Source organism: Lissotriton helveticus, chromosome 2_1 (assembly GCF_964261635.1).
Source record: "Lissotriton helveticus chromosome 2_1, aLisHel1.1, whole genome shotgun sequence".
NCBI lineage: Eukaryota > Metazoa > Chordata > Amphibia > Caudata > Salamandridae > Lissotriton > Lissotriton helveticus.
In genome coordinates, this window is record NC_136059.1 from 1523227171 (window position 1) to 1523249978 (window position 22808).

The 22808-nt window shown below is 44.0% G+C and overlaps 1 protein-coding gene across 1 annotated transcript in view; it reads left to right on the plus strand.

Moving 5' to 3' along the window:
• The window catches only part of LOC144818753 (alpha-2-macroglobulin-like), a 1363397-nt gene that overhangs the window by 1105699 nt on the left and 234890 nt on the right, over nucleotides 1–22808 (plus strand). Inside the window, exon 26 of the mRNA XM_078676468.1 lies at nucleotides 2277–2361. Coding sequence (XP_078532594.1) covers nucleotides 2277–2361 — 85 coding nt within the window. The remainder of the gene's footprint in view (nucleotides 1–2276; nucleotides 2362–22808) is intronic.

The window sequence follows — 22808 nt, forward strand, 5'->3', positions numbered from 1 at the left end:
TCTCAACTCAGGTTCCAATAAGAAATCCACTGGAGGATTCACTTTCCTGCTCCAAGTGGCCAAACCCTGGAATTCCTTGCCACCTAAAGCATAACTTGCTGACAGTCCCTACCCATAGATCAACCTCCTAGTATATATCTGCGCTACCTCCTTCTTTCACCCGCACGAGGGAGGCGAGGAACTTAACATTTCAATGGTCCTCCTTGACTCAATCTATTATAATCTCGTTGATATCACATACCAAAGTGCTACAGGATCGCAATTGCTAAGGGGAAAGAATCCTGGCACTGTAAGGCCACCGACAAAAGAAGAGGACATTAAACATCACACTGTGCATTTCTCAACAGGGCTATAAGCAGTGTTTTTTTGCATCACACTCTTTGAGCATTACGTGGATGCAAGATGTTTATCATTGGCCTACAGGATGACTCACCTTAAGGCTACACCTAACCTCATTGTTTTACTTTATATAACCCCATGTGGTAGCCGGTGAAGTGGATCGCAATTGTTAAGGGGAAAGAATCCTGGCACTGTAAGGCCATCGACAAAAGAAGAGGACATTAAACATCACACTGTGCATTTCTCAACAGGGCTATAAGCAGTGTTTTTTTGCATCACACTCTTTGAGCATTACGTGGATGCAAGATGTTTATCATTGGCCTACAGGATGACTCACTCTTAAGGCTACACCTAACCTCATTGTTTTACTTTATATAACCCCATGTGGTAGCCGGTGAAGTTGTGCCGCAGCAGAAGACTACATTATGTGTTCTGTGGATACATTATTGCGCAATATGCGCCGCATCCAGAAACCTTGTGCAGCACGTTCTGAGAATTGATCCCAAAGGAATAGCTACGCTCGCGTCTTAAGAGAGCAGAATGAACACACTTGTCGGATTATTGTAAATTGCGTATTTAGTACAGAATCCTGTTTTTAACTTATACGAACGCACAGGAAAACAGACTGCTACGCCCGACGTGGAGCTTGAACCCATCACCTCGACGTGAAGGAACGTATGCTGTACCTACTGAACTAGCACGGGTACAACACCACTACCTATGTAATAGCCACCTTAAATGTTTAGAGGGATTCTGACAACTTTTTGACTTGGCGCCACTGCACCTTTCAAATCATGACCCTGTTGTCTGCAGATACCAGTACTTGTCACTGCCTGTTCAGTGGCAAAATGTAGCAATATTAGGTGTTTAGAGGGGTTCCTAGAACTTTGGGCCCCTGTCTCACTGCACCTGTTGCACCATTGAAAGCATGAACCTAGTGCTGTAAAGAAACTGCAGTTTAGATTGCCTATTCAGTAGTTAACTATAGCAATACATAGTGTTCAGAGGCATTATGCCAACTTTTGGACCTGTCTGCGATTAAACAAAACATTTGTCTCCGTTAGCAATTGCCGCACAGCCCTTTAGAATTAACTTTTCCCCATTTTTGTCAGCTAATTCCACTCATTGGTGTTATCAGATCATGTGTTACCAACCGCATGACAAACTAAAGCATCCTGCCATCAATGCCTTTAAAAACGGCATGCTCATGCACACTATATGAAGAATAATTATACAAATCCCGGGGGGGGGGGGGGGGGGGGCGGGCCCAGCCATGTGTGCGTGGGGGCCGATTGCCCCCCCCCTTTTCTATCCATAATTAAATGAATGCCTTTTGATGTACTTAACTATGAATGTAAACATGCTTTGTTGGTTCTGTTTGATTTTCTTACACAGGAAAGCCCAACATGCAACAGAACATGCTAGGCGAAACACCTCCAATGTTTACATCCCGTACAGCCTTGTAGTAGTTCCCCAATGCTACCAACAGCACCCACTCCCAAAAAATATCAAACTACCACTCACCTACTACACATAGACAGACCTTACCAAACGTATCGAAACCAAACAGTCAACAGTGCATGTTATTTACTACCCGGATAGATATGCAATCGGTAGCAGAACCATGCAAGAGAACAGTCTGATACTAATAAATAATAGAGTATAGCAGACTTTGTTAATTATGGGTAGTGCATCTTTCATAGACAATTATGCTTACCCTGCTACAGTCAGGTAAAGTAACAATGCCCTCGTTCTCAATGTGTATAACTTTTCAGCTACCTGGAACTCTCGCGTTTTTTCGTAAAACCTGATGAGGGACACGATCTGAGAGGGAGAACACGTGGGAATTCAAAGCCTGAAGCGAGAACAGAGAACATTGATCTTATTGATTGATCTTATTGATCTCTCACCGTGTTTCTATTTCAATTTCTTGACAGGTTATCAGCGACAGCTAACCTACATGCATGACAGTGGTTCTTACAGCGCATTTGGTTCACGTTTTGGTGGCGACGGAAACACCTGGTAAGCCACCCTTGCTGTTTTCTCTTATTAGCACAGGGTTACGTTTTGTGTTCTGGTGGTTATCACATCTGATTTGGTTAAACTCAGTATAACTTATCCGAGCAGGATTTGGAGAAGAGAGATGTTACATCTATCCATAATCTTCTCAAAGTTAATGCATCCTCTGAATTAAATGAGTGTTTTGACTAGCTCAAAATACAAGGTATAGTATTTTTGGGTGAAGACTACGTTTGAGATTTGGCATTTTAACCATCTTCATCCACTGTCAATATGTGGTGAGCTCATGATGCGTGACATGCTAGTTTATAAGAAATTGCATTTTTCATTAAGCACAAACTACGACATATTTTCTTTTTAAATCAAAGTAAAACGACTTTTAAATAAGGGTTTTGTATTGGTAGCCATGAAAATGCAACAACAAGCCTTGCTCAGAGCTGAACAGTATGTGAGAAAGAAAAGAAACAACATAGTCTAAGACGAAATTCGAAGCTAATGCAACATCCACACTCCTTTCCTTGGCCACTTTTACATTTAAGAAACCATTGGCAGGACTTGTATAGCCACAGTCGGTCATTAAAGACATTGTAAAAATTAAATATTAACAGGATTTCGATAAATGGGGGATTTCAAACTTTGTGAAGGATGAGCAGGTCTTCGTCAAATTCTAAGGTGTTTCACTCCCTGGTTTATATTGTGTTTATACTATGTCTCTGTGTGGTTTACTGCTGCAGCAGAAAGTCTTTAGTGATGTATTTGCACTGTTACAATATCGTACCCTCTAGACCAGGAATGATGCTGTATTTTGAAGCATTGCTGGAGTTTCATCTCAGGTTCTCTGGAGGAGCTGGGTTTTAAGAAGCAGGGTGCAAGATCAAATAACACATCTATATATTGACTTTCTCTTGTCACAAGACAAGCTTGTGACGTTGAATATCTATCCAAAATATCCCTCCATGTAGTATCATCTACATCCGCAGTGTTAGGACAAGCACCCGTGGGTGCCCCGTTTTGGTGCACCAGTTGAAGTTCTCAAGGCTCAAGGTCAGCCCTTCAAGATCAGTACCATGTCGTGGCAGTCTGTTGCAGAAAGGGCTAGGTGTGTGGACTAACCCACACATTTGCCACTGTACTGAGGGTAACCTCCTCATCCACATGATGTATTACGAGTCCATAATTCCAAAGCCCTAATTCACTCCCTTGAAATAGGGTGCATTACGTCATGATCCTGTCAAAACTGAGGACTTGTTTGCACTGGACCACTTACAAAGATCACCAGCCATCACTTGTGGAGGAGTCAGCAGAATAAGTTTGTGGCTTCTTACACTCATTCGGCCAGTGTAGACTGGAGCTCTGTATGTGCTCTCTCTGTTGTGTATCATCCCTGGCTCAGATGAGCATGGCTTAGCAACTCCAGCTAGTAGCCCAACACTACTCTCTACCCCTCTCATTTGCCTCAGAGATTTCAGGTTGTCCCATGTCAGTTGTATTCCTGTCTTTCCTTTACATTTTAGTATTAGTAGACTTTTATTTGTGACATAAAATGTAAGACTACAAATAATTCAATTAAAATGCTGGATTGAAGTTCAGATCCTCTCTCTCAGACTCTGTCTTCATGCCTCTCTTCAGCATCCATTCTACTTTTCAATATGTTACCTCTATCGTACCCCAAGTTCTTCATCCCCCTTCTCTCCTGTTTCTTCATTTTATTTCCCCCAACTTTTCTCCTCGCTTTTCCTCTGTTTCTCACAGCCTAATTATCTCTCCCTTTCTTCCATCTTTCTAATATTCCCTTTTCACCCATCTCCCTCGTCCTCGATCTTTCTATTTCCCCCACTCTTTGTCATGTCCCCTGTGGTGGGTCCCCGACCCTGAAGAAATACACGGACGCAGGTTAGTGTGCAGATGCTTCTTGATTGTTCTTTACCAGACTCAGAGGCTAGGGTGCTGGCCAGTCCGGTGCCTTGCATCTGAGTGTACCATGTGTGTGTGTTTCCTGCTCCTCCCTCCTGTTCGGAAGTAGTGTCCAGTCATCCAGTGCATGGCAGGTCTAGTGTCCTGATACTTCTCCACCACTGCGACATCTTCCCCCTTTCTGGCAAACAAAATACCTTCCTGCGGAAGAAGAGGGAAATAGAGATATAGAGAAATTGAGAGGGCAAAAGGAAGGACACAAAGGATATGAAGGGGAAAACAGAGAGAGAAAAACAGTCGAGAAATGGGACACACTTAAGACTCAGTCTTTCGGGTCTTGGATCCCACTTCTTTGATCAGTCTCTTGGACTTTTGAATCATTCGCGATGGGTGTGAGCTACCTTTGTTCAAGGGCAGGCAGCCGCCTGACCCTAGCTTTGTTCCTACATCATGGAGCGGTTCCGCGCCATTGGGTTGAGCTGTCTAATAAGATTCCTGTGAGATGTCACATTTGACTGGCACCTGTGTGTGCCTGCTCCCATCGCCCTCATTGTCTGCTGCAGCAGGAACTCCCTGAAGTGAGAGCTGTTCCTGGTGATGGAGTAAGGCCCTGATACTGCCATGATCATTGACCCTTTAACATTCGTGACAGTTCGCAGGTTGCATGAGAATGGAGTGTTTGTCTCTGTCCTACCAGTACGAGATCTCCGGGCTTGAGTTTACGTTTAGTTGCTTGTCGTCAAGTGACTGCTTGTTTCTTCATCTTCATCTTGGCTTCCTGGGCAGGAGTGAATCTGATGCTGTGGCTCAGTGGGGCTGTGATCTCCAGTTGTGGCAGATGTGTCCTGCTCTTTCTTCCTAGTACGAGTTTCACCGGGAATGCCCAGTTGAGCTATGAGTGGTGTTGTGATAATCCCTCAGGGCTTGACATAGGGCTTGGCCAACTGAGATTTGTGTGAGCTTTTCTCTTTGGACTGTATTCTTTATGTCGCTCAGTCATGCCAGTTGATTGCGGTCAATGTAGCATTATCTTCTGCTGGTTTATGCCCAGGTAGTGTATGAATCTTTGAAATTTCTACCTGAGAAAGGGGCTCCATTGTCCGTTTTGAGCTTTAGTGGGAAGCCCCAAGTTGAAAAGATATAGTCTAGGATGGGTGAATGGCTGTTGTCGACATGGACGCTAACTGGCGCACTAGGGGTAAACAAGAGTATTCATCAATGATGACCAGTAGTTATCCCCCAGTGTCCAGTGACCCATAACGACTGCAACTATTGTCATCCACATGGCGTCCAGGAGGTCAGACATTCGTAGTTGCTCTGGCTTGGGTGGCCTCCCCGTGGCCTGGCAGAGATGGCACACAGGATCACTTTTTCCACCAAGCGGTCTAGACCCGGGAACCATACTATTTCACTCATCATTTTCTTAGGTTGCAATCATCACCCTGCGATCCTCGTGCACCGTATTGATTGTTGGTTGCTGAAAGGTCTGTGGGATATCTATCCTGATGCCTCGAGGGAGTATTCTGTGCTCTTTTTCAGACAATTCCTCCTGCACTTGTTTGAATGCCAGGATCTCCTCTTTATTGAACACGTCATTTAAGTGGCTGTTGTTTTTTAATTGCCTCCACCATTGCTACTTCATGATGCTCTTCACTGTTTTCAGTATGTTGTCTGTCTCGGTTTCCTGTGTGAGTTCCTCGCCTGTGATCTGAGCTGGAATGTTTTGCCTGAGCACAAAGTTGATGTATTCGTCCGCCACATAGGGTGACTGTAAAGTTGAATACTACACAATTAAGGTTGAAAGGTGTAGTTTATTAATTAAAATCATGATTAGATGGAATGAGATCAAGTGTAGCAGGAACATTAGAGGAAGGAACTGACAAATCCATATTGGGAGGAGTGTCTACTACATCCACATTGGGAGGGAAATCAATTACATTGGAAGAGGAAGGATTGGAGTTGGAGGAAAGATTTTCAGATACACTAAAACCACCATGATCCCCACAAGGAATAAAATTAGGAGTGGTAGTAAGTGAAAATTCAGGAGAATTAACAGAGTCTTTAGTTAAATTTTTTTTGCCTCTGTAGATTGCAATTCTTTTAAGATTCCACACTTTACCATCGCTAAGAAGGACAGCATTGCGAAGAATTGTTTTGACCATAAGGGGTTCAGAATATTGAGAATCCCCCTTACGGACTTTCCAAGGTTTCTTCACTTTAACCCACATACCAACATTAACATCTGCAGTGCTAGAGCAACATTTCTAATCAAAATTTCTCTTATACTCTAGGTGCTTCTCAATGACATTAGTTCTAACTTTACTCATACATATGTCTAAACAAGATTTTTTGTGTAACCATTTGGGATTACATTTAGTTCTGGCAACACGACCTCTCATGATCTCGAAGGGTGACATTTTTAGCGCATCATGAATATTGGTTCTATAGGACCAGACAGCTTTGAAAGCAGAAGTTTCCCAATCCTCACCATTTTGCACAGCTATCTGTATGGCATTCTTCAGGACTCTGTTGAACCTTTCGCAAAGTCCATTACCACTAGGGTTGTAAAGAGAGGTAGTCTTGTGAATAATACCAACTCGCTCAAAGTAAGACTTAGTTAATTTGGATGTGAATTGAACGCCATTATCACTAATGACCTGGTTGGGAAGGCCTTCTTCAATAAAAACCCTGTCAATAAAATTCAAAACAGATGAAGAATCAATCTTGTCCACAATAGTGATATTAGGCCATCTGGAAAACACATCAATCATAGAGATTATGAATTTGTGATCCTCTCCAATTGGTCCCATAATGTCGATGGCAACAGTATGCCAAGGACCCTCTGGAACCAAGGGTTCACACAAGTCGGGTTTAAGCGTATTGAGTACTTTATCAGAATTGGAACAAGTGACGCATTCCCGAACAGTTCTTTCTGTAAGGACATCAATACCTGGCCACCAATACCACTGTTTGACATTTTGTTTGGTTTTTACAATGCCACAATGATCTTTGTGACACAAATCAATAATGTTATTTCTTAAAGATGAAGGAGGAATAGCTCTATCACCTCTAAAAATAGTGTCATCACAAACAGTTAGCTCATTTCTAACCTCCCAATAGGGCTTAAAATCAGATGTCAACTCTTTTTTTTCTGTCCAACCTTCTCGAATGAAAGAAATGACAGAAATTAAAATTTTATCTTTAAGATAATTATCCTTCCATAACTTCTTATCAATACAAAAAGGGTTACTATCAAGAATATAAGCAACATGAAGGGAATCCCACTCATTCACCTCACATTCTTGTAGGTCAGTGGGCATTCGGGAGAGAAAATCAGCAATAACATTGCTTTTACCAGGTAGGTATTCAATTTTGACGATAAAATCTTGTAACCGCATGGACATTCTCGCTATCCTAGCAGTGGCATTGTAAAGGCCTTCAGTAGAAAGGAGTTTAGTGAGGGGTTTATGGTCTGACCGCACTATACATTCCTTTCCCAATACGAAACTGCGAAAGTGTTCAAGAGCCCAGACTACAGCTAAAGTTTCTTTCTCAATAACAGAGAATTTACTCTCTGGAACGGAAAGTGCTCTTGACGCAAATGCAACAATGCGCTCTTTACCTGAGCTGTCGATCTGAGATAAAACACTTCCCAGGCCTTTGTTGCTAGCATCAACTGTGACCACAGAGTTTAGATCTAAATCAAAAGAGCATAATACAGGAGCATTAATGATGTCTAGCTTGATACTGTTGAACTCATCTGCACAAGAGGGAGACCAATCAAATTTTACTTTGTTTTTTAAAAGTTGTCTAATGTTGAAAACCTTGCTTGAGAAATTCTTAACGAATTTAGAATAGAATTCTACCATTCCCAAAAATGATCTTACATCATCTTTACTAGAGGGAGGAGGAGCATCTTTTATGGCATCAACCAATTTAGGTTTGGTAGAAACGCCATCACAGCATAAAACATGTCCAAGATAAGTCACAGACTTGACTGCAAATTTGCATTTAGAAAATTCAATTGTTAAACCTTTTTTTTCAAGAATGCCTAAAATCTCTTCAAGAATGGCATTATGTTCATCTTTGTCTTTACCATAAACCAGAATATCATCCTGAAAGAACTTAACTTTAGGATGTTTCCCAAATAGCTGGTGCATGATGCGTTGGAAGATGGCAGCAGCAGATGCCAAACCAAATGGCATACGTTTAAATTGGAAACACCCCATGGGAGTGATAAACGCAGTAAGCTGTCTACTCTCAGTGTCTAGGGAAATCTGATGGTATGCTGAGGATAAGTCTATTGTGGAAAAAAACATAGCACCATTAACTAAAGACAACATTTCATTAATTTTAGGTAAGGGAAATTTGTCTACGACAATATTCTCGTTCAAATGGCGGAGATCAACGCAAAGACGGATTTTGCCATTGGCACGTCTTGCGATGACCACTGGCGAAATCCAATTGGAAGACTCTATTGGTTCAATAATGTCTTCTTTGACAAGTTTTTCTAGTTCTTTTTCAACATCGCCACGAACAAGAATAGGAATATTTCTGGCTTTAAAGATTTTAGGGTTGGCGTTATCTTTCAATACGATGTGGTGGGAAAAACCTTGAAAATTGCCGATTTTACCACTAAACACTTTTGGAAACTTTTAAAGCATGGAATCACCAATCTCAGTTCCTTCATTAATAACTAAAACAGGATCTGGACTGTTAGGGTTTAGAACGATGTCTAAATCCCACTGATCTCTCCATCCTAGAACAGAAGGTCCAAGTTTGGCAGCATACAATTTGCCCAAAGATTCTCTCCCTTTGAACTTGAATTTTAAAGGTTTGTAACCAATCACATCAATCTTACCACCGGAAAATCCTTCAGCCGAGATGTCAGGAGACTAAAGATCATTTCCTAAATAACGTACAAATTTAGAATTCCAAACATTTTCATTGATGATAGTATATGGGGAACCAGAATCTGCATATATATCAATAGGGACCCCACCAATAAGCATATTACAAATAGGCTTCTTAAGGACATTCCTTTTACCTGAGTCATTAATATTAAAAATGTAAACTTTCTCAAGAGGTTTAGTAATGCAAATATCATTCATAGAACAAGGTGTAATACTCTTCACACAATCATCATCAACATAACAATGCATAACTTTGTTACTTAAATCCTCATCATCATCAGAAGATGACTCATAAACAATTTTAACTTTTTTACTTTTCAGTCTATTGCAAGCCCTGGAGTAATGTCCAATTAAATTGCAATTTGAAAAATTTTCCTTCATCGCCGGACACAGCTTGTAATTGGCTAAGTGCGAACTGCTCCCACAACGAAAGCATTTTAAATTATCACTCCTTTTAAATTCAGTAGGTTTGTTTTTAGATTGAAGCTTTTGTTTATAGTTGGATTTGCCTTGAACTTTTGAAACGGTTTGATCACTAGTAGTTTTAGATTCGGAAATGGCTTTTTCTTCATTTTTGATCGCTTTCGCGCTACGACCAGAAAGTTCTGCCTTTCTTACAATGGTTAAAATATCTTTGAGGTCTGAGTCTCCATTTATCCAAAGTCTGTCCTGAATAGAAGGATCAGAAGCGTGCATAACTACTTGGTCTCTAATAAATTGCTCTTGCAGATGGTCGAATTTACAATCCTCAGCTATTTTTTTAAGTTCAGCGATATAAACATCAATGTTTTCTCCAGGTCGTTGTTTTCTGTGAAAAAACTTGTAACGGGTAATACCTATGCAAACCTTAGGAGAAAAATGACTATCAAAATCTTTCAAAATAATATCAAAAACGTTTGAATCACCACCACCACCACTTTTAGGCATTTCTTCATAAACTTTAAGGCCACCAGCACCTAATGAGTGAAAAATAATGTTTTCTTTCTTTCCGGTTTCATTTTACCATCTTCATCAATAGTGTCGATAAAGTTCATGAAATAAGCTTTCCATTGAAGCCATTTCATACATGGTTCTAAACCAGAAGGCCAAAAAGGTTGTGGCGATTGAATTGTGAAATTTTGCGAAGTCATTTTGAATAATAATAAATTTAAGGAGTAAATAAAATCTTACTTGAAGATTCTAGTTGGTGTAGAAGAATTCCTTGACAGTCCGCTTTGAAATGAAGAAAGGAGAAATAATTAAATTTAAGAATGAAAAATCACATAAAAAGTACTTGTAAATTTTCTTGAATAAAATCGGATCCGTTTAATAAACGAGTGCAATGTGTTGAAGAGCGCTCTCAAACGCGTTACGAAGCGTTGCTATGGAGACGATCTTTGTATGTGCTCTCAAACGCGTTAGGAAGCGTTGTTATGGAGACAATCCTTGTACGTCAGTGCGTGGAAGGTGTTTGACGAGTAGACGTTAGAGCAGGTGTCAGCGTAGGATACGTCACAGCAAGCGTCAGCGCAGGGGACGTAACAGTAAACGTCAGTGAAGCAGAGCAAAGGAGAGCGAGTAAACTTGGAACGCGCAGAAATGAACAATGGCGCGTGAAGGTAACGGTCTCCTTAATTTTCAAAAGACGCATGTAGAACAATGATATTTAAAGTCTCCGAAATTTAAGGAAAGTGAAATTGTAGTAGAATTGGCAAAAGCGGAATAATTAATAGCCGCTAGAGTTATTATGCCGAGGTTCGCCGAGGTGCGCAAAGTAAACAAGGAAATTTACTCACGAAGTTCCTTGGGTTTACTCACGAAGTGTTCATCAAGGCTTGTTATAAACGACGATAGACTGGAAACAGCTCTTGTCATAAACGACGATAAACTGGAAACAGCTTGAAATATGTCTTGAAACCCTTGATGAATTCTTCTTGAAATATTTTTTCCAAATATAAACGGAAAATGTAGAGAAAAAGGGTTCTTAGATTCCTGGTGTTCCTTGAAGCCAAGTCGCCAAAATTGTAAAGTTGAATACTACACAATTAAGGTTGAAAGGTGTAGTTTATTAAAGGAACACAGGAGCAAGGTAGGGAACATCCTACACAGGGCTTCTTCATCAGCAACTCCCATAGTTGCTAGGCAAGGGAAACTAGGATACATTAGAATATGGGAAACATTCTGAAAAGAATTAAAGGGACAACATAACAGTGACACTTGGGTACTTGGCAAATGGTGTCTCAAAACGTAGTCAGAAGGGTTGTGTTTTTCCCTGGCTTGTATATTATCTTGAAATCATAGTTTTATTCCTCACCTCTTGATGCGTTGTGGAATTTTGGGATTCAGGCTGCCATAGATCATGATAAGCATTTGATGGTCATTATAATTGTGAATGGCTTTCCATACAAGTACATGTGATGGTGTTCACAAGCCCACACAACTGCCAGGCTTTCTTTCTCAGACTGCAAGCATGCCTTTTCCACTTTGGTTAGGCTCCTGCTCGCATATGCGACAATTCACCTTGGGAAGTCATGCCCTGGCTTGTGTTGAGCCAGGATTGCCCCTAGTCCCATGGGGCTGGCGACTAACGTGAGTTCAGTGCAGAGTGATACGTCGAAGTAGGCAAGGTGGTCCACCGATGTGACCGCCTTCCTGATATCTGCAAATTCATTCTCACACTCCACTGTCCATGTGAGTGGCTGTCCTTGTTTGGTGAGTTTTCAGAGTGGACTGCTTACTGTTGCAAAGTCCTTCATGCAGCAGGAAGAGTAGCTTGTTAACCCCATGAATGACAATATATCAGCTACATCAGCTGGGTCTTGGGTGTTTGTAAGTGTCTCAACCTTATTCCTGACCAGCTACATTCCGTCCTGGGAGAAGATGTACCAAAAGAAGATGAGTTGCGTCTTCTCTAGTACACACTTGTCCTCATTAAGTGTTAATCCATTTTTTTAAAAACGGCAGCACACTTCTGTTAGAGCTCGTTGTGTTCCTCTTATGTGCATCCAAACACCATGGTTTCATCGCTGTAGTACAAACAGTTTTTTACCTGCCTTATCACTCTCCTCACCATTTCCTGAAAGATTTTACCCATGGACAACACCCCAAAGCTTAGCCATTTGTAGTGAAACAGTCCAAGATGTGTCTAGAATGTTGTGCTCTATCATGACTGGGGGTCGAGTACTAGTTGATGGTATCCTTTGAAGAGATCTAGCTTGGAAAATATGCAGGCTCCATTAAGACAGCTGATCATGTCATTCAGTGGGTCTCTCTCTTTCTATCACTGTGTTTAGTAGATGCATGTCCATGCAGATACATATTTTTGTGTATTCTTCTTTGGTACAACAACGATGGGAGACACCCACGGAGTCCGACCATGACTCGGCTCAATGATGTCTTGTTCAAACGGGCTCTTAGGTTTTTCCTGCACCTGGAGTTTAAGATGCACTGGGACTTGGCTGCGGTTTTGGGCCACAGGTTTGATCACTTAATTGATGTGAAGGGTGACCTGTGTGTCTCTTAGCTTCCCTAGTCCTTTGAAAAGTGTTTGGTGTTCCTTTAGGATGCTGTGATGTGTTGTCACTACACATCTCACTGCTATGAGGTCCATGAGTTGTGCCGTGATATTGCTCAGGAGGCATGGCACTAGAATGTCTCCTCTTAGAACATGTATTTTGTCTTGTTGTGATACTTCATTGTACATGAGTGTCTTTTAGAACTTTCCCAGGTTCATCACTGGGTGTCCTGCACCCCATTGGAAGACATCCATGCGGAATGGTGACATGTGGGGTTTTGGCTCCATTTTGCTGTATTCTAATAAACAAATTATGTTGCACGTGGCTCCACTGTCCAGTACAAACAGAGCAGTGTGCTGTCCCACCGTGAGATCGCTGAGGCAGCATTTGTATCTCTTTTCTTTCCAGTAGTTGTATGTGTTCTGACTGCTTTTCTGGTGCTGCCGCTTCTGTCAAAAGGTATAGACTTAAATCACTGACTGGTGTTGAGGCAGAATCCGAGTGCAACGAGGGGCTGCGATAGCACGCATCCATGTCTCTTGCATGGTGACTCGAGTATGCCCTCGTCCTGTCCGGTTGTCCCCTTTCTGACTTCCAGTGACCCCCTATGCAGCAGCTTGTGAAGTGGTTGTTGTCCATGTTGCACTTTCGACACCATTGTCTAATAGCTGGGCCGGTGCCAACAAGCAGATACATATGTTATTTCAAATCGCTAGCATGCTCTTACAGCCTTACCCGTTGTGGACGCTTGTCTAGCAGGTCTGTTGCTTCCTCCTGTCATCCAATGGACTTGCTTGAGTGTTAGCACTCAGCCGCCTTCCATGTTTAAGGCGTGCGACGTGGCTCTGGAATTCGTCCTTGACATGGCTAGTATTTTGTCCAGTGTGTATGTTTCCTTAAGTGTTTTGGTTCAAGACCCAGTAGAGTATCACCCTTCACCGATACACAGTCTTATTGCCTCCTCATTGTTGAACTTATCAAATTTGTACTACATTACATGCTTGCACAGTCTCATTGTGAAATCGTCTTGTGATTCATCCGCTTTCTGGCATGCTGTTTTGAATGTGTACCATTCTTAATTGACATTGCACTGTGGATCTAAACTGTCTGTGAGGTATTTCATGAGACCTTTGTATGTGCTGATGGACCTGGGTGAGAATGTTATGAGCTATGAGTAGGTTATCGTCGACTAAGTTGAGGAAGAGGTCTTTAACCTGTTCGTTCAAGTGACTTTTGCAGGTGGCTCCCAAATAGTGTTGCAATGTCAAATCCATTTTTCCCACCTTGGTTTAGGAGTCTGAGAGTTCAAAGGGTAGGGGGCATCGACAAATAGTGCTAGGAATGCCTTATTTGGCCATAGTGAGTATGTTCTCACCATAGTTGGATCCTAGCTACTTCCTTCTGGCCTTTGATGTTGAATCCTTGTTTTTGCACGGCTTCATCAGCTCTTTTTCTTTTTTCTTTGGTGTTTTGGCCCTTTATTGTGTGTTGCGCGACTTCAAAATGACTGATACCATTGGATTCTCGTGGCAGTCAGTCTTGCCTGACTTAGAAATTACCCCTTGCATATATCTCTGAACTATTCAGTTTTTCCTGATTTCAAGATGGCTGCTCCCGTTGACTTTCATTGGGAGCTGACCTGGCTTTAAGATGACCCCAACACCTTGCAAGATCTGGTGAGGCCTCACATGTGCAAAGTCTTTTGGGGCGCTCTGTGTCTCTATAGGCAGTTGCACTCACTTTTGGGTAGCCATCAAGGCTTCTGGGCCACGCTCTGGACCCCGGCATGTAGACTTTGGCGATAGCGCGCTGTTGCTTTAAAAGAGCCCCCACATGTATTTTTTTTAATGCGTTCATCAGGGTCACCGCGGCTTGAATTGAGGTAGCGCTTGTTTGACCGAGTGGTGTGCACTTGCCTCCAAATATATTCCATCTTCATTTACCAGTGTTGTGTCCCCAGTGGTGGGTCCCTGAATTTGAAGAAATACACTGATGTAGGTTAGTGTGCAGACACTTCTATATTCTACTTTCCTGTACTCTGAGGTTAGCGTGCTGTCCAGTCCGGCGCCTTGCATTTGAGTGTTCTGCTGTGTGTGTGTGTTTTTTCTGTTCCTCCATCCCACTCCTGGAATTGGTGTCCAGTCTTCCAGTGCGTGACAAGTCTTAGTGCCCTGCCACTTCTCCACCACTGCAACACCCCACACACTCTATCTTCCTATTCCTCTTTCATTTGACATTTCAAGTTGTCCTATACCAGGTATAAGTAAGACAGTCATTCCGGTTGTAGTAGTTTTGTATTTATAACTTAGCATGCAAAACTACAAATACCAGAATGCAAAGAAAAAGCAGGCCAAGATCAGCTCCTCACACCTGAATGGGACACGTTTCTTCTCCATCCTCCCTCAGATTCTCTGTTAATCTCTGTTCCTCCCCAGCTCCTTCCTACACTCCCTCGCTCTCTTCTTCCCTCCAGGTGCCTTTCCTCACTCTGCTCTTCTCTCATTTCCTCTCCCACCATTTGCCTCCAGCTGCCTGTATTCTCCATCCCTATTTCTGCCTCTACGTCAGGTTCCCAGTCCCCACTCCTTGTCTCCCACTTCTACCTTCCCTTCCACAACATTTCTCACCATCCTCTCCTGCCAGAAGACCTCCCAGACTCTAGGGAACAAAAAAATGCTTCTCTTATTACAATCAATATTTCAAACCGTATTGAGTTAGCACAGCTGGGTGTTTCAGGTGCCCCTCTCCACTCCCCAGTGTGGCCATGCTAAAGGGCGGCCCTCCCTCGAGCCTATTTTGCTGCTTTACTGGAGGCCTCTGACTTCTTCGGAGGACAAAAATAAGTCAGCTTTCCACTGTTCCCATAGGTAAAGTCCCACAATGCCCTCCAGGTCCACCAAAAGCAGAGCTTATGTATCATCACAAAAGTTCTTGGTAAAGTAAAATGTATTGGTACTCTTGTTGTGAAGCTGGCGGCAATTTACTGAGAAAGGATGTTGGTTACATCAACATTGTTGTTGGTTTGGAGAACACACACATAATGACTGTAGCCACTGCAGTCTTTTTGTGTGTGCCCCAAAGCACTGCCTCTCTGACAAGAAAAGCACTCAAGACAACAATCAGTACAGATAAATCCTGCTTAACCTATTACCTTTCCAGAATTGGAACTAATCCCAAAACGTCGTCAATAAAGAACAACAGCCTGAAAGTGGGATTTTTCACTTTTCTCCCAGAATGTCAAAATAGATAGAATCAATTCCCACAGTCTATAACTATATCGTCCATCTTACCAATCAAACAGTTTTCAGCTCCACATGTTCACTGATGGTAATCAATATACACCTTCTTAGGCTTATTATGATGAGTACTATAGGAATGCTCTCATGTTCACTAGGTTCCCGCTCTGGCCAGGGTCCTGACAGTCAGTAGGTTTCCAAAGGAAATGAGGATTACCATTGGTGAGCAAGGAGAGTTGAACAAGTAGAGGCCTAAAAATCCAGTGGCAGCGAGTCTGGGAGACAAGAGTATTTTATCCATAGCACCTCTGTCTTGTCCAAGTTTAATTTAAGCGAATTGCTCTGCAGGTACTCTGACAACGCTGCCATGCAAAGATGGAATAGTTCTAAAGGGTTAGCACCTGCCGCATCCAGCATGCTGAAAGCTGAGTATTATTAGCATAGTTCATGCACCGGAGGCAAAAGATTTTATGAGTTACACCAGCGGGCAGGTGTGGATATTTTAAAAAGTTGCGCTAAGTGGAGATCTTTGAGGAACTTCTTGGTTCCAGGTCTTATACTGTGGCATAAACAGAGGTAAACATACTGCCTGAGATCTATCTACACCAATCAAGTGTCTGGTTAAAAGAGGAGAATGAGACACTGCATCAAATGCTACAGGTAGATCTAAAAATACCATGGCAGAATATTCTGCCTTGTCGGTCAGCATTCAAACGTCATCTACCACAGCTAGCAGGGCAGTCTCTGTGCTGTGTAGTGGACAAAACCCTCACTGAATTGATTCAAGGATTTGTTCATTATCCGGCCACTAGGACAGGAGTTGATTGATATATTTTGTTCACTTTATTCTTCCCAACCAACTGCAGCAGAGACATTGGTCAGAAATTCATACAAATGGCAGGATCCGGATTAGCTTCTTTAAATAAGGGCACTACCAGAGCTTTTTTCCACTCATATGGAACCACTCCACTCTGTAAAGAACTATTACAGATCTCTTGTGGTAGGGGATCGAGAACTTTAAAAGTTGCTTTCCAAATGGGAGAGGGGGGCAAAGGATCTAGTGGGGGCCCATGATTTTAAAACAGAAGTGATGAAAATAAACTTGTCTAGAGTTAAAGGCTCCCACCTTTCAAAACAAATGCTGAAGACCATATTGTCTTTCTCGGAGGACAACAGCCTTGCCTTCCTGTCCATCCCAGTTGACAGGGCCGGCTTTAGGACAGTGCAACCGGTGAAGATGCGGTAGGCACTGACATGTGGATGGGGGCGCTGGTCTCGGAGGGGAGGGGGCGCTGTGTTTAGTAATAATTTATGACTGGAGAGATGAGGGGCACTTATTCCTGGCGGTAGTGAGAGAATCCAAGAAGGCGGTCATGGGATGTGGGGGCGCCAAAAATTATTACTGCACCGGGCACCACCAGCACTAAGGCCAGCCCTGCCAGTACGGAACGGGTGTTGCTTCTCCCAACAGGGCCGGCTCTAGGCTCATGGTGGCCCTGTGCAGGGAGCGTAGGTAGGGGCCCCAGAAGAAGGGGTCCGGACGGGGCGGAGCTCAGGAAGGTGTTTTAATAATAATACGTCCAGAAAAGTCGTTAGATGATTGACCAGTACCTGCGGCTGCTCCTACCCTTCCGAATTCGTCTCAGAACGATACAATTTAGGAGGAGGAGGGCATTGTGACACATGACATGAGGGACTGGGCGCACAGACAGCTGCAGTGCCAGGGCCATGACAGGGGCACCGGACCCCCACAACCCCCCAGAGAAAAAGAGTGTGAGAGAGAGAGAGAAAAAGAGAGATAGAGAGAGGAAATGGGAAGATGAATGTAGACGAGGAGACGACGAGCTCGTAATGTAGGCAGAGACACAGAAAAGCCGTTGTCCTTGCTTTTAGAGGTCATGGTAATTAACGGTGCCTAAATTAATTCATTGACTTTGCCTTTGTTAAAGTGTCACTTGCACACAACCCCTCTTTATCCCCGAACGCATACTGTACAAGATCGCCTCATTGTCATACAAAAAAAAAATCCAGTTTGTTTTACATCAGCCTCAGACAAGGGCCTGCCAGCTGTCAGGGAAAATGAATTCAGGTTTCTTTCCAGTTAATTTGTCCAATCTTAATTCTATTGTTATTACAATATAATTATTTTAATGCTTCGGGCAACAGTCTAAAGTAAAAAACAAATAAACAGTAGGAGCTCCAGATAATTTGTAAGTGATCTGAAGACTGAAAGGTCTAATCGAAAGAACATCATTATTGAACTTCTTTGATGTGCAAGGTTTATATTATGTATTATGTTTCAAACTGTACATTCAGGCAACATGAGATAAGGTTGATTACCTGTCTGTCAGAGTGTTTGCCATACGTCAGGCTTTGCTGCTGGCTGAAAATCACATTTCACAGTCTATATAATAAAAATATGGGCAAAAGGAGCTGAATGCAGCAATGTATTATTTAGTAAACCACAAAAAACTGAAGGGAAGTTAAAGGCAAAGCAATATGTATACATTTGATACATGTATCTACCGAATCGGCCTTTTTGAATTTGTTTAGGGATTAGTGAGCTGGCTTCCTTAAAAGCGAGTTTCTTTGATAAAAAAAACCACAGCGTCTTTGCTATAAGCATTGACGAAGCCAATAATTCTATCTTTTGAGTACCAAAAAGATGTTGTCATGGAGCTTCACTGCCACAGGAAAGAGTTGTAGCATGAACGCAGTGCAAACTTTCCTCACAACATTGCCCTCACCTTAAGAATGGGAAACCCTTTGCTCCATAAACATCATTCTCCCTTCAAATTTATAGGTTTGCACCGTAAATGTGGTTATTTTGATCATAGACAAAATAACGTTTTAGTGCCCTTCTTTAGAGAGATAGGGCCATCAATGGCCGCGATTTCCCCCTACAATAAAGCAGTTTTGCAATCTCCTGAAATAATAATCTTCTGCACCAATAAAACTCTGGAGCCTACTTCAATCAAAGCCAGCAAAAAAGGTTTATGGAAGGAAATTTTGAACTGAAGAAAGAGAGCTCCTCTAAAGTCCTGGTTGTACACTCTCTCCCATAGGCCACCACAGATTGGACCCTCGCTGTTCTCTTGTGTTATTACAAAAAATGGAGACATGCGACTCGTCTGAAGCTTCCTCTCTGTAAATATTTGTCAGTTAAATCAACAAATAGTGCTCAGTCTGAGCCGGGTCCTTTTCATCAGGCTGTACCGCCGGGAGAAGCGGCGCGCGCAGAGGGCGGAAGGGCGCCATCAAAGGCCCACGCTCCTGCCGCCAAGCCAACGAAGAGTGTTTGGAATAATTAGCATATTTAGCCCGTTTTTATGAATACCCGTACCTGCAGGTATCTTCCTGAATGCTCGTAGCCAGAGTAGGTTGAGTTTACAAATCCACCTATCCCGGCAGGCCTTGCGGCGCATTCCATGATTAAACAAGGTTAAGACGAAGGTCAAGGCCTGGGCTGGCAATGAAACCTTTTGAAATCCATTCTCGTCCTGCTGTCGACGAAGACCCTTTCGGGTGCCTTTTCACCCGATGTCTAACTGCAGTTTTGGCCTTTTTAATGTCTATCTTAATACAGAACCATTATTGGGGTGACACAAGGTCTCGTTCTCAAAAGCAATTCAGGCACCTCACATACACACGCGTGTCGTGAACATGCATAATGGCAATGCAGACAAACCATTCAGTATTGACTAGACTAGGCTGCGCATCTGAGACATGTGTTGTTATTATATATATTATTATAACATATTATTGTTATAACTGTAGTAATGGAGCCACCCGGCCCATACACGTACGCACACATGCACGCATACACCTTGGGGGCGGGGCAGCCCCCAAGTATAAATAAACGGCTGAGTGACCGCTCGAGGTCTTTGGCCCTAACTGACAGTTAGTGTTGTGTCTTTTATTCTGGTCACAGTTAGGCCCCACTTCGTGGCATAGGCATCTCTTGCCCCCTGCGTCTCAGCGACGCTACACTGGCGACGAGGCGGACACGTTCACTCACGCCTCGCCACACAGCTGTGCCGGCTTTCTCCACATGACGGAGCCAAGCGTTGATGCTGACGAGAGTAACGTACGCATCAGGTCGTGGTGCGTCAGGTGAGCTCGCGCCCTTTCAGGGCCTCAGCCGACACCCGCTCGCTACGACGCCAGCCCACCTTGGTGTGCGCTCTCTCACCTGCCGACGGCGCGTCGGAGGGACATTCTCGGCCCTCGCGCCAGTTCCTCAGCGGCTGCATTCGGCTCTCAATCACCAGCTGACAGCGCATCGGAGGGGAATCCTCGGCCCTCGCGCAAGTACCTCAACAGCTGCGCACAGTGTCACGGGCTCACGCATGCGCACGTTGAATCAGGTCGCGTAAGCCCTGTCAGATCGTGTCTCAGGCAGCTGACTAAGGTGAAATTGACTGGCAAATCCTCACGCTTTGAGCGGATGGAATAATTTGAAAAAAAAAACGATTTATTCTGCCATTGACCAGACAGCGAGTGAGCTAAATTAAAGATACGTTGGATGCCTCATTCACCAGCGCTACACTCCTGTCAAGAAAAACACATTTTCATGCGCTTCACCTAGACTGACAGGAAAATTACCTGGAGCTGCCGTTTCTTGCCACGTGAGATCAGCGCCTCACATAACCTGCTTGACCCTAGTCTTTTACACCGTGTTTCTTCGCGTGGGCAGTCAAAACCATGACCGACCAACAAGCCTTTGGAGGTGCCACTGCCACGTCCTCAGCGCAATTGCAACCACTTGCTCCTACTGGACCCCCGGCCGTGGTGCAGGTACCTGCTGTTCCGGGTCCAGCTCCTGGTGCCGCCGCAGCCGCTGCTGCAGCCTCTCCCGGACATGGCCTCGCAGCGCCACTCCCTCCATTCAGCGAACTGGCAGATCCACACACAGCTGCGGCAAGATGGCGTATATGGATTGGGAGATTGGAGCATTATTTTATCGGTGTCCGTGAAACTGATGGCAAGGTGAAACGCTCTTTACTCATGTGTTATGGAGGGGATGAGTTGTATGAGCTTTTTGAAACGCTGCCAGATCGAGGGGGAGAAGAAGATTATGACGCAGCAGTACGGGCGTTGAGCCTTCATTTCGATCCCAGGGTGAACCCTGATTACGAGTGGTTTAAGCTGCGCCAAGCCAGGCAGGGTGAAACGGAGCCTATCGACTCTTTCTATGCCCGGTTAAGGAAACTAGCCATTGCCTGTGAACTTCCGGACCAGCGCCAGGAGATCCGTGCTCAATTAATTCAGGGGTGCAGATCGGTACAACTAAGACGCCTCATTCTTAGACAGCCACGTATCTCCCTTGATGAGATCCTCGTCCTTGCGCGCTCGCATGAGCTATCCAATGCAAGAGCTGATGAAATGCAAGCTGCTCTTGACAAACCCGGTGCACCTGCAAAAACCCCTCAATTTAAGGAGGAACAAGTAGACGCAATCAGGCGCCGGTCACAAACACAGAGGGGTGCCCCTCGAGCCAGCTCTCGGAATCCTTGTGGGAACTGTGGCATGGAACATCCGACAGGCGGGAGATGTTTCGCAAGAGGAAAAGTATGCTCCAACTGCGGAAAAATGAATCACTTTGCAAAGGTGTGTCGCAGCAGTGGGAACCGCCGTTTTAGCTCGAATGGAAGAGGCCTTACACAGGCAGTGCGACAACTATCATTAGAGGATCCAGGCCCGTGCGGCGACACCTCCAGGACAGCATTCTGTGCTGATGATGATGACGACAACATCTTCCTCGTCTCCTTTGTGGGGAGAGATGGCTCTAGAAGACGACCACCACCGATGTGTGAGATCTCCATCGCTGGATCTCCAGTGCAAGCACTCATTGATACTGGGGCGTCTGTAAATGTGATGGACAGCACGCAATATGAGCTACTATCTCCGCGCCCACCGCTGTCTCCTTCAAACGCCAAGATTTACACTTATGACAGTGACGACCCGCTTCCTCTGAGGGGAGTAATCGAAGTGACAGCTGCGTGCAATGATCAACAAGTGAAGACTAAGTTCCATGTAACCGGAGGCAGGCGTGGCACGCTCCTGAGCTGCCACACGGCAGAAGATTTACAACTTGTGTTCTTTGCACGGCAAGTACATGAACTACACGCAGAAGCAATCTTAAGAGATTTCCCGACCCTGTTCAAAGGTCTTGGCTGTTTAAAAGGAAAAAAATTCAAACTTCACGTAGACCCAACGGTCCGACCCATGGCTCTCAGACACCGACGAGTGCCGTTTCACCTGCGGAAGCAAGTAGAAGAAGAATTGCACAAACTTGAAGAGTTAGGGGTAATTGAAAAGGTGTCGGGCCCAACGCCCTGGGTATCGCCACTTGTGATTGCTCCAAAACTGAAGCAACCAGGCGCAATACGCCTGTGTGTGGACATGCGTCTTCCAAACAGAGCAGTAAAGAGGGAGAGGCACCTGACTCCAACTATGGATGACATAGTGGCAGATCTCAACGGTGCACGCTGGTTTTCAAAACTGGACCTCAACGCCGGATATCACCAGCTTGAGCTCCACCCAGACAGTCGCAACATCACGACATTCTCTACCCATGTTGGACTCCGGAGGTACAAGCGGCTAAGCTTTGGGGTGTCATCGGCGGCTGAAGTCTTTCAAAACGCCATCAGGGAGACTCTCTCCGGCCTGGCAGGAGTCATTAATTTAAGCGATGACATCCTTATTTTCTCCAAGACTTTGGAAGAACACCACCTCCACCTCCGAGCCACATTGCAACGCCTAGCTGATCACGGCCTCACCCTCCATAGAGCAAAGTGTTCCTTCTACAAGGAATCAGTGGACTTTTTTGGGTATATCTTCTCCAGGGAAGGGCTTCAGGTCGACCCAAAGAAAGCGGACGCTATCCGGAC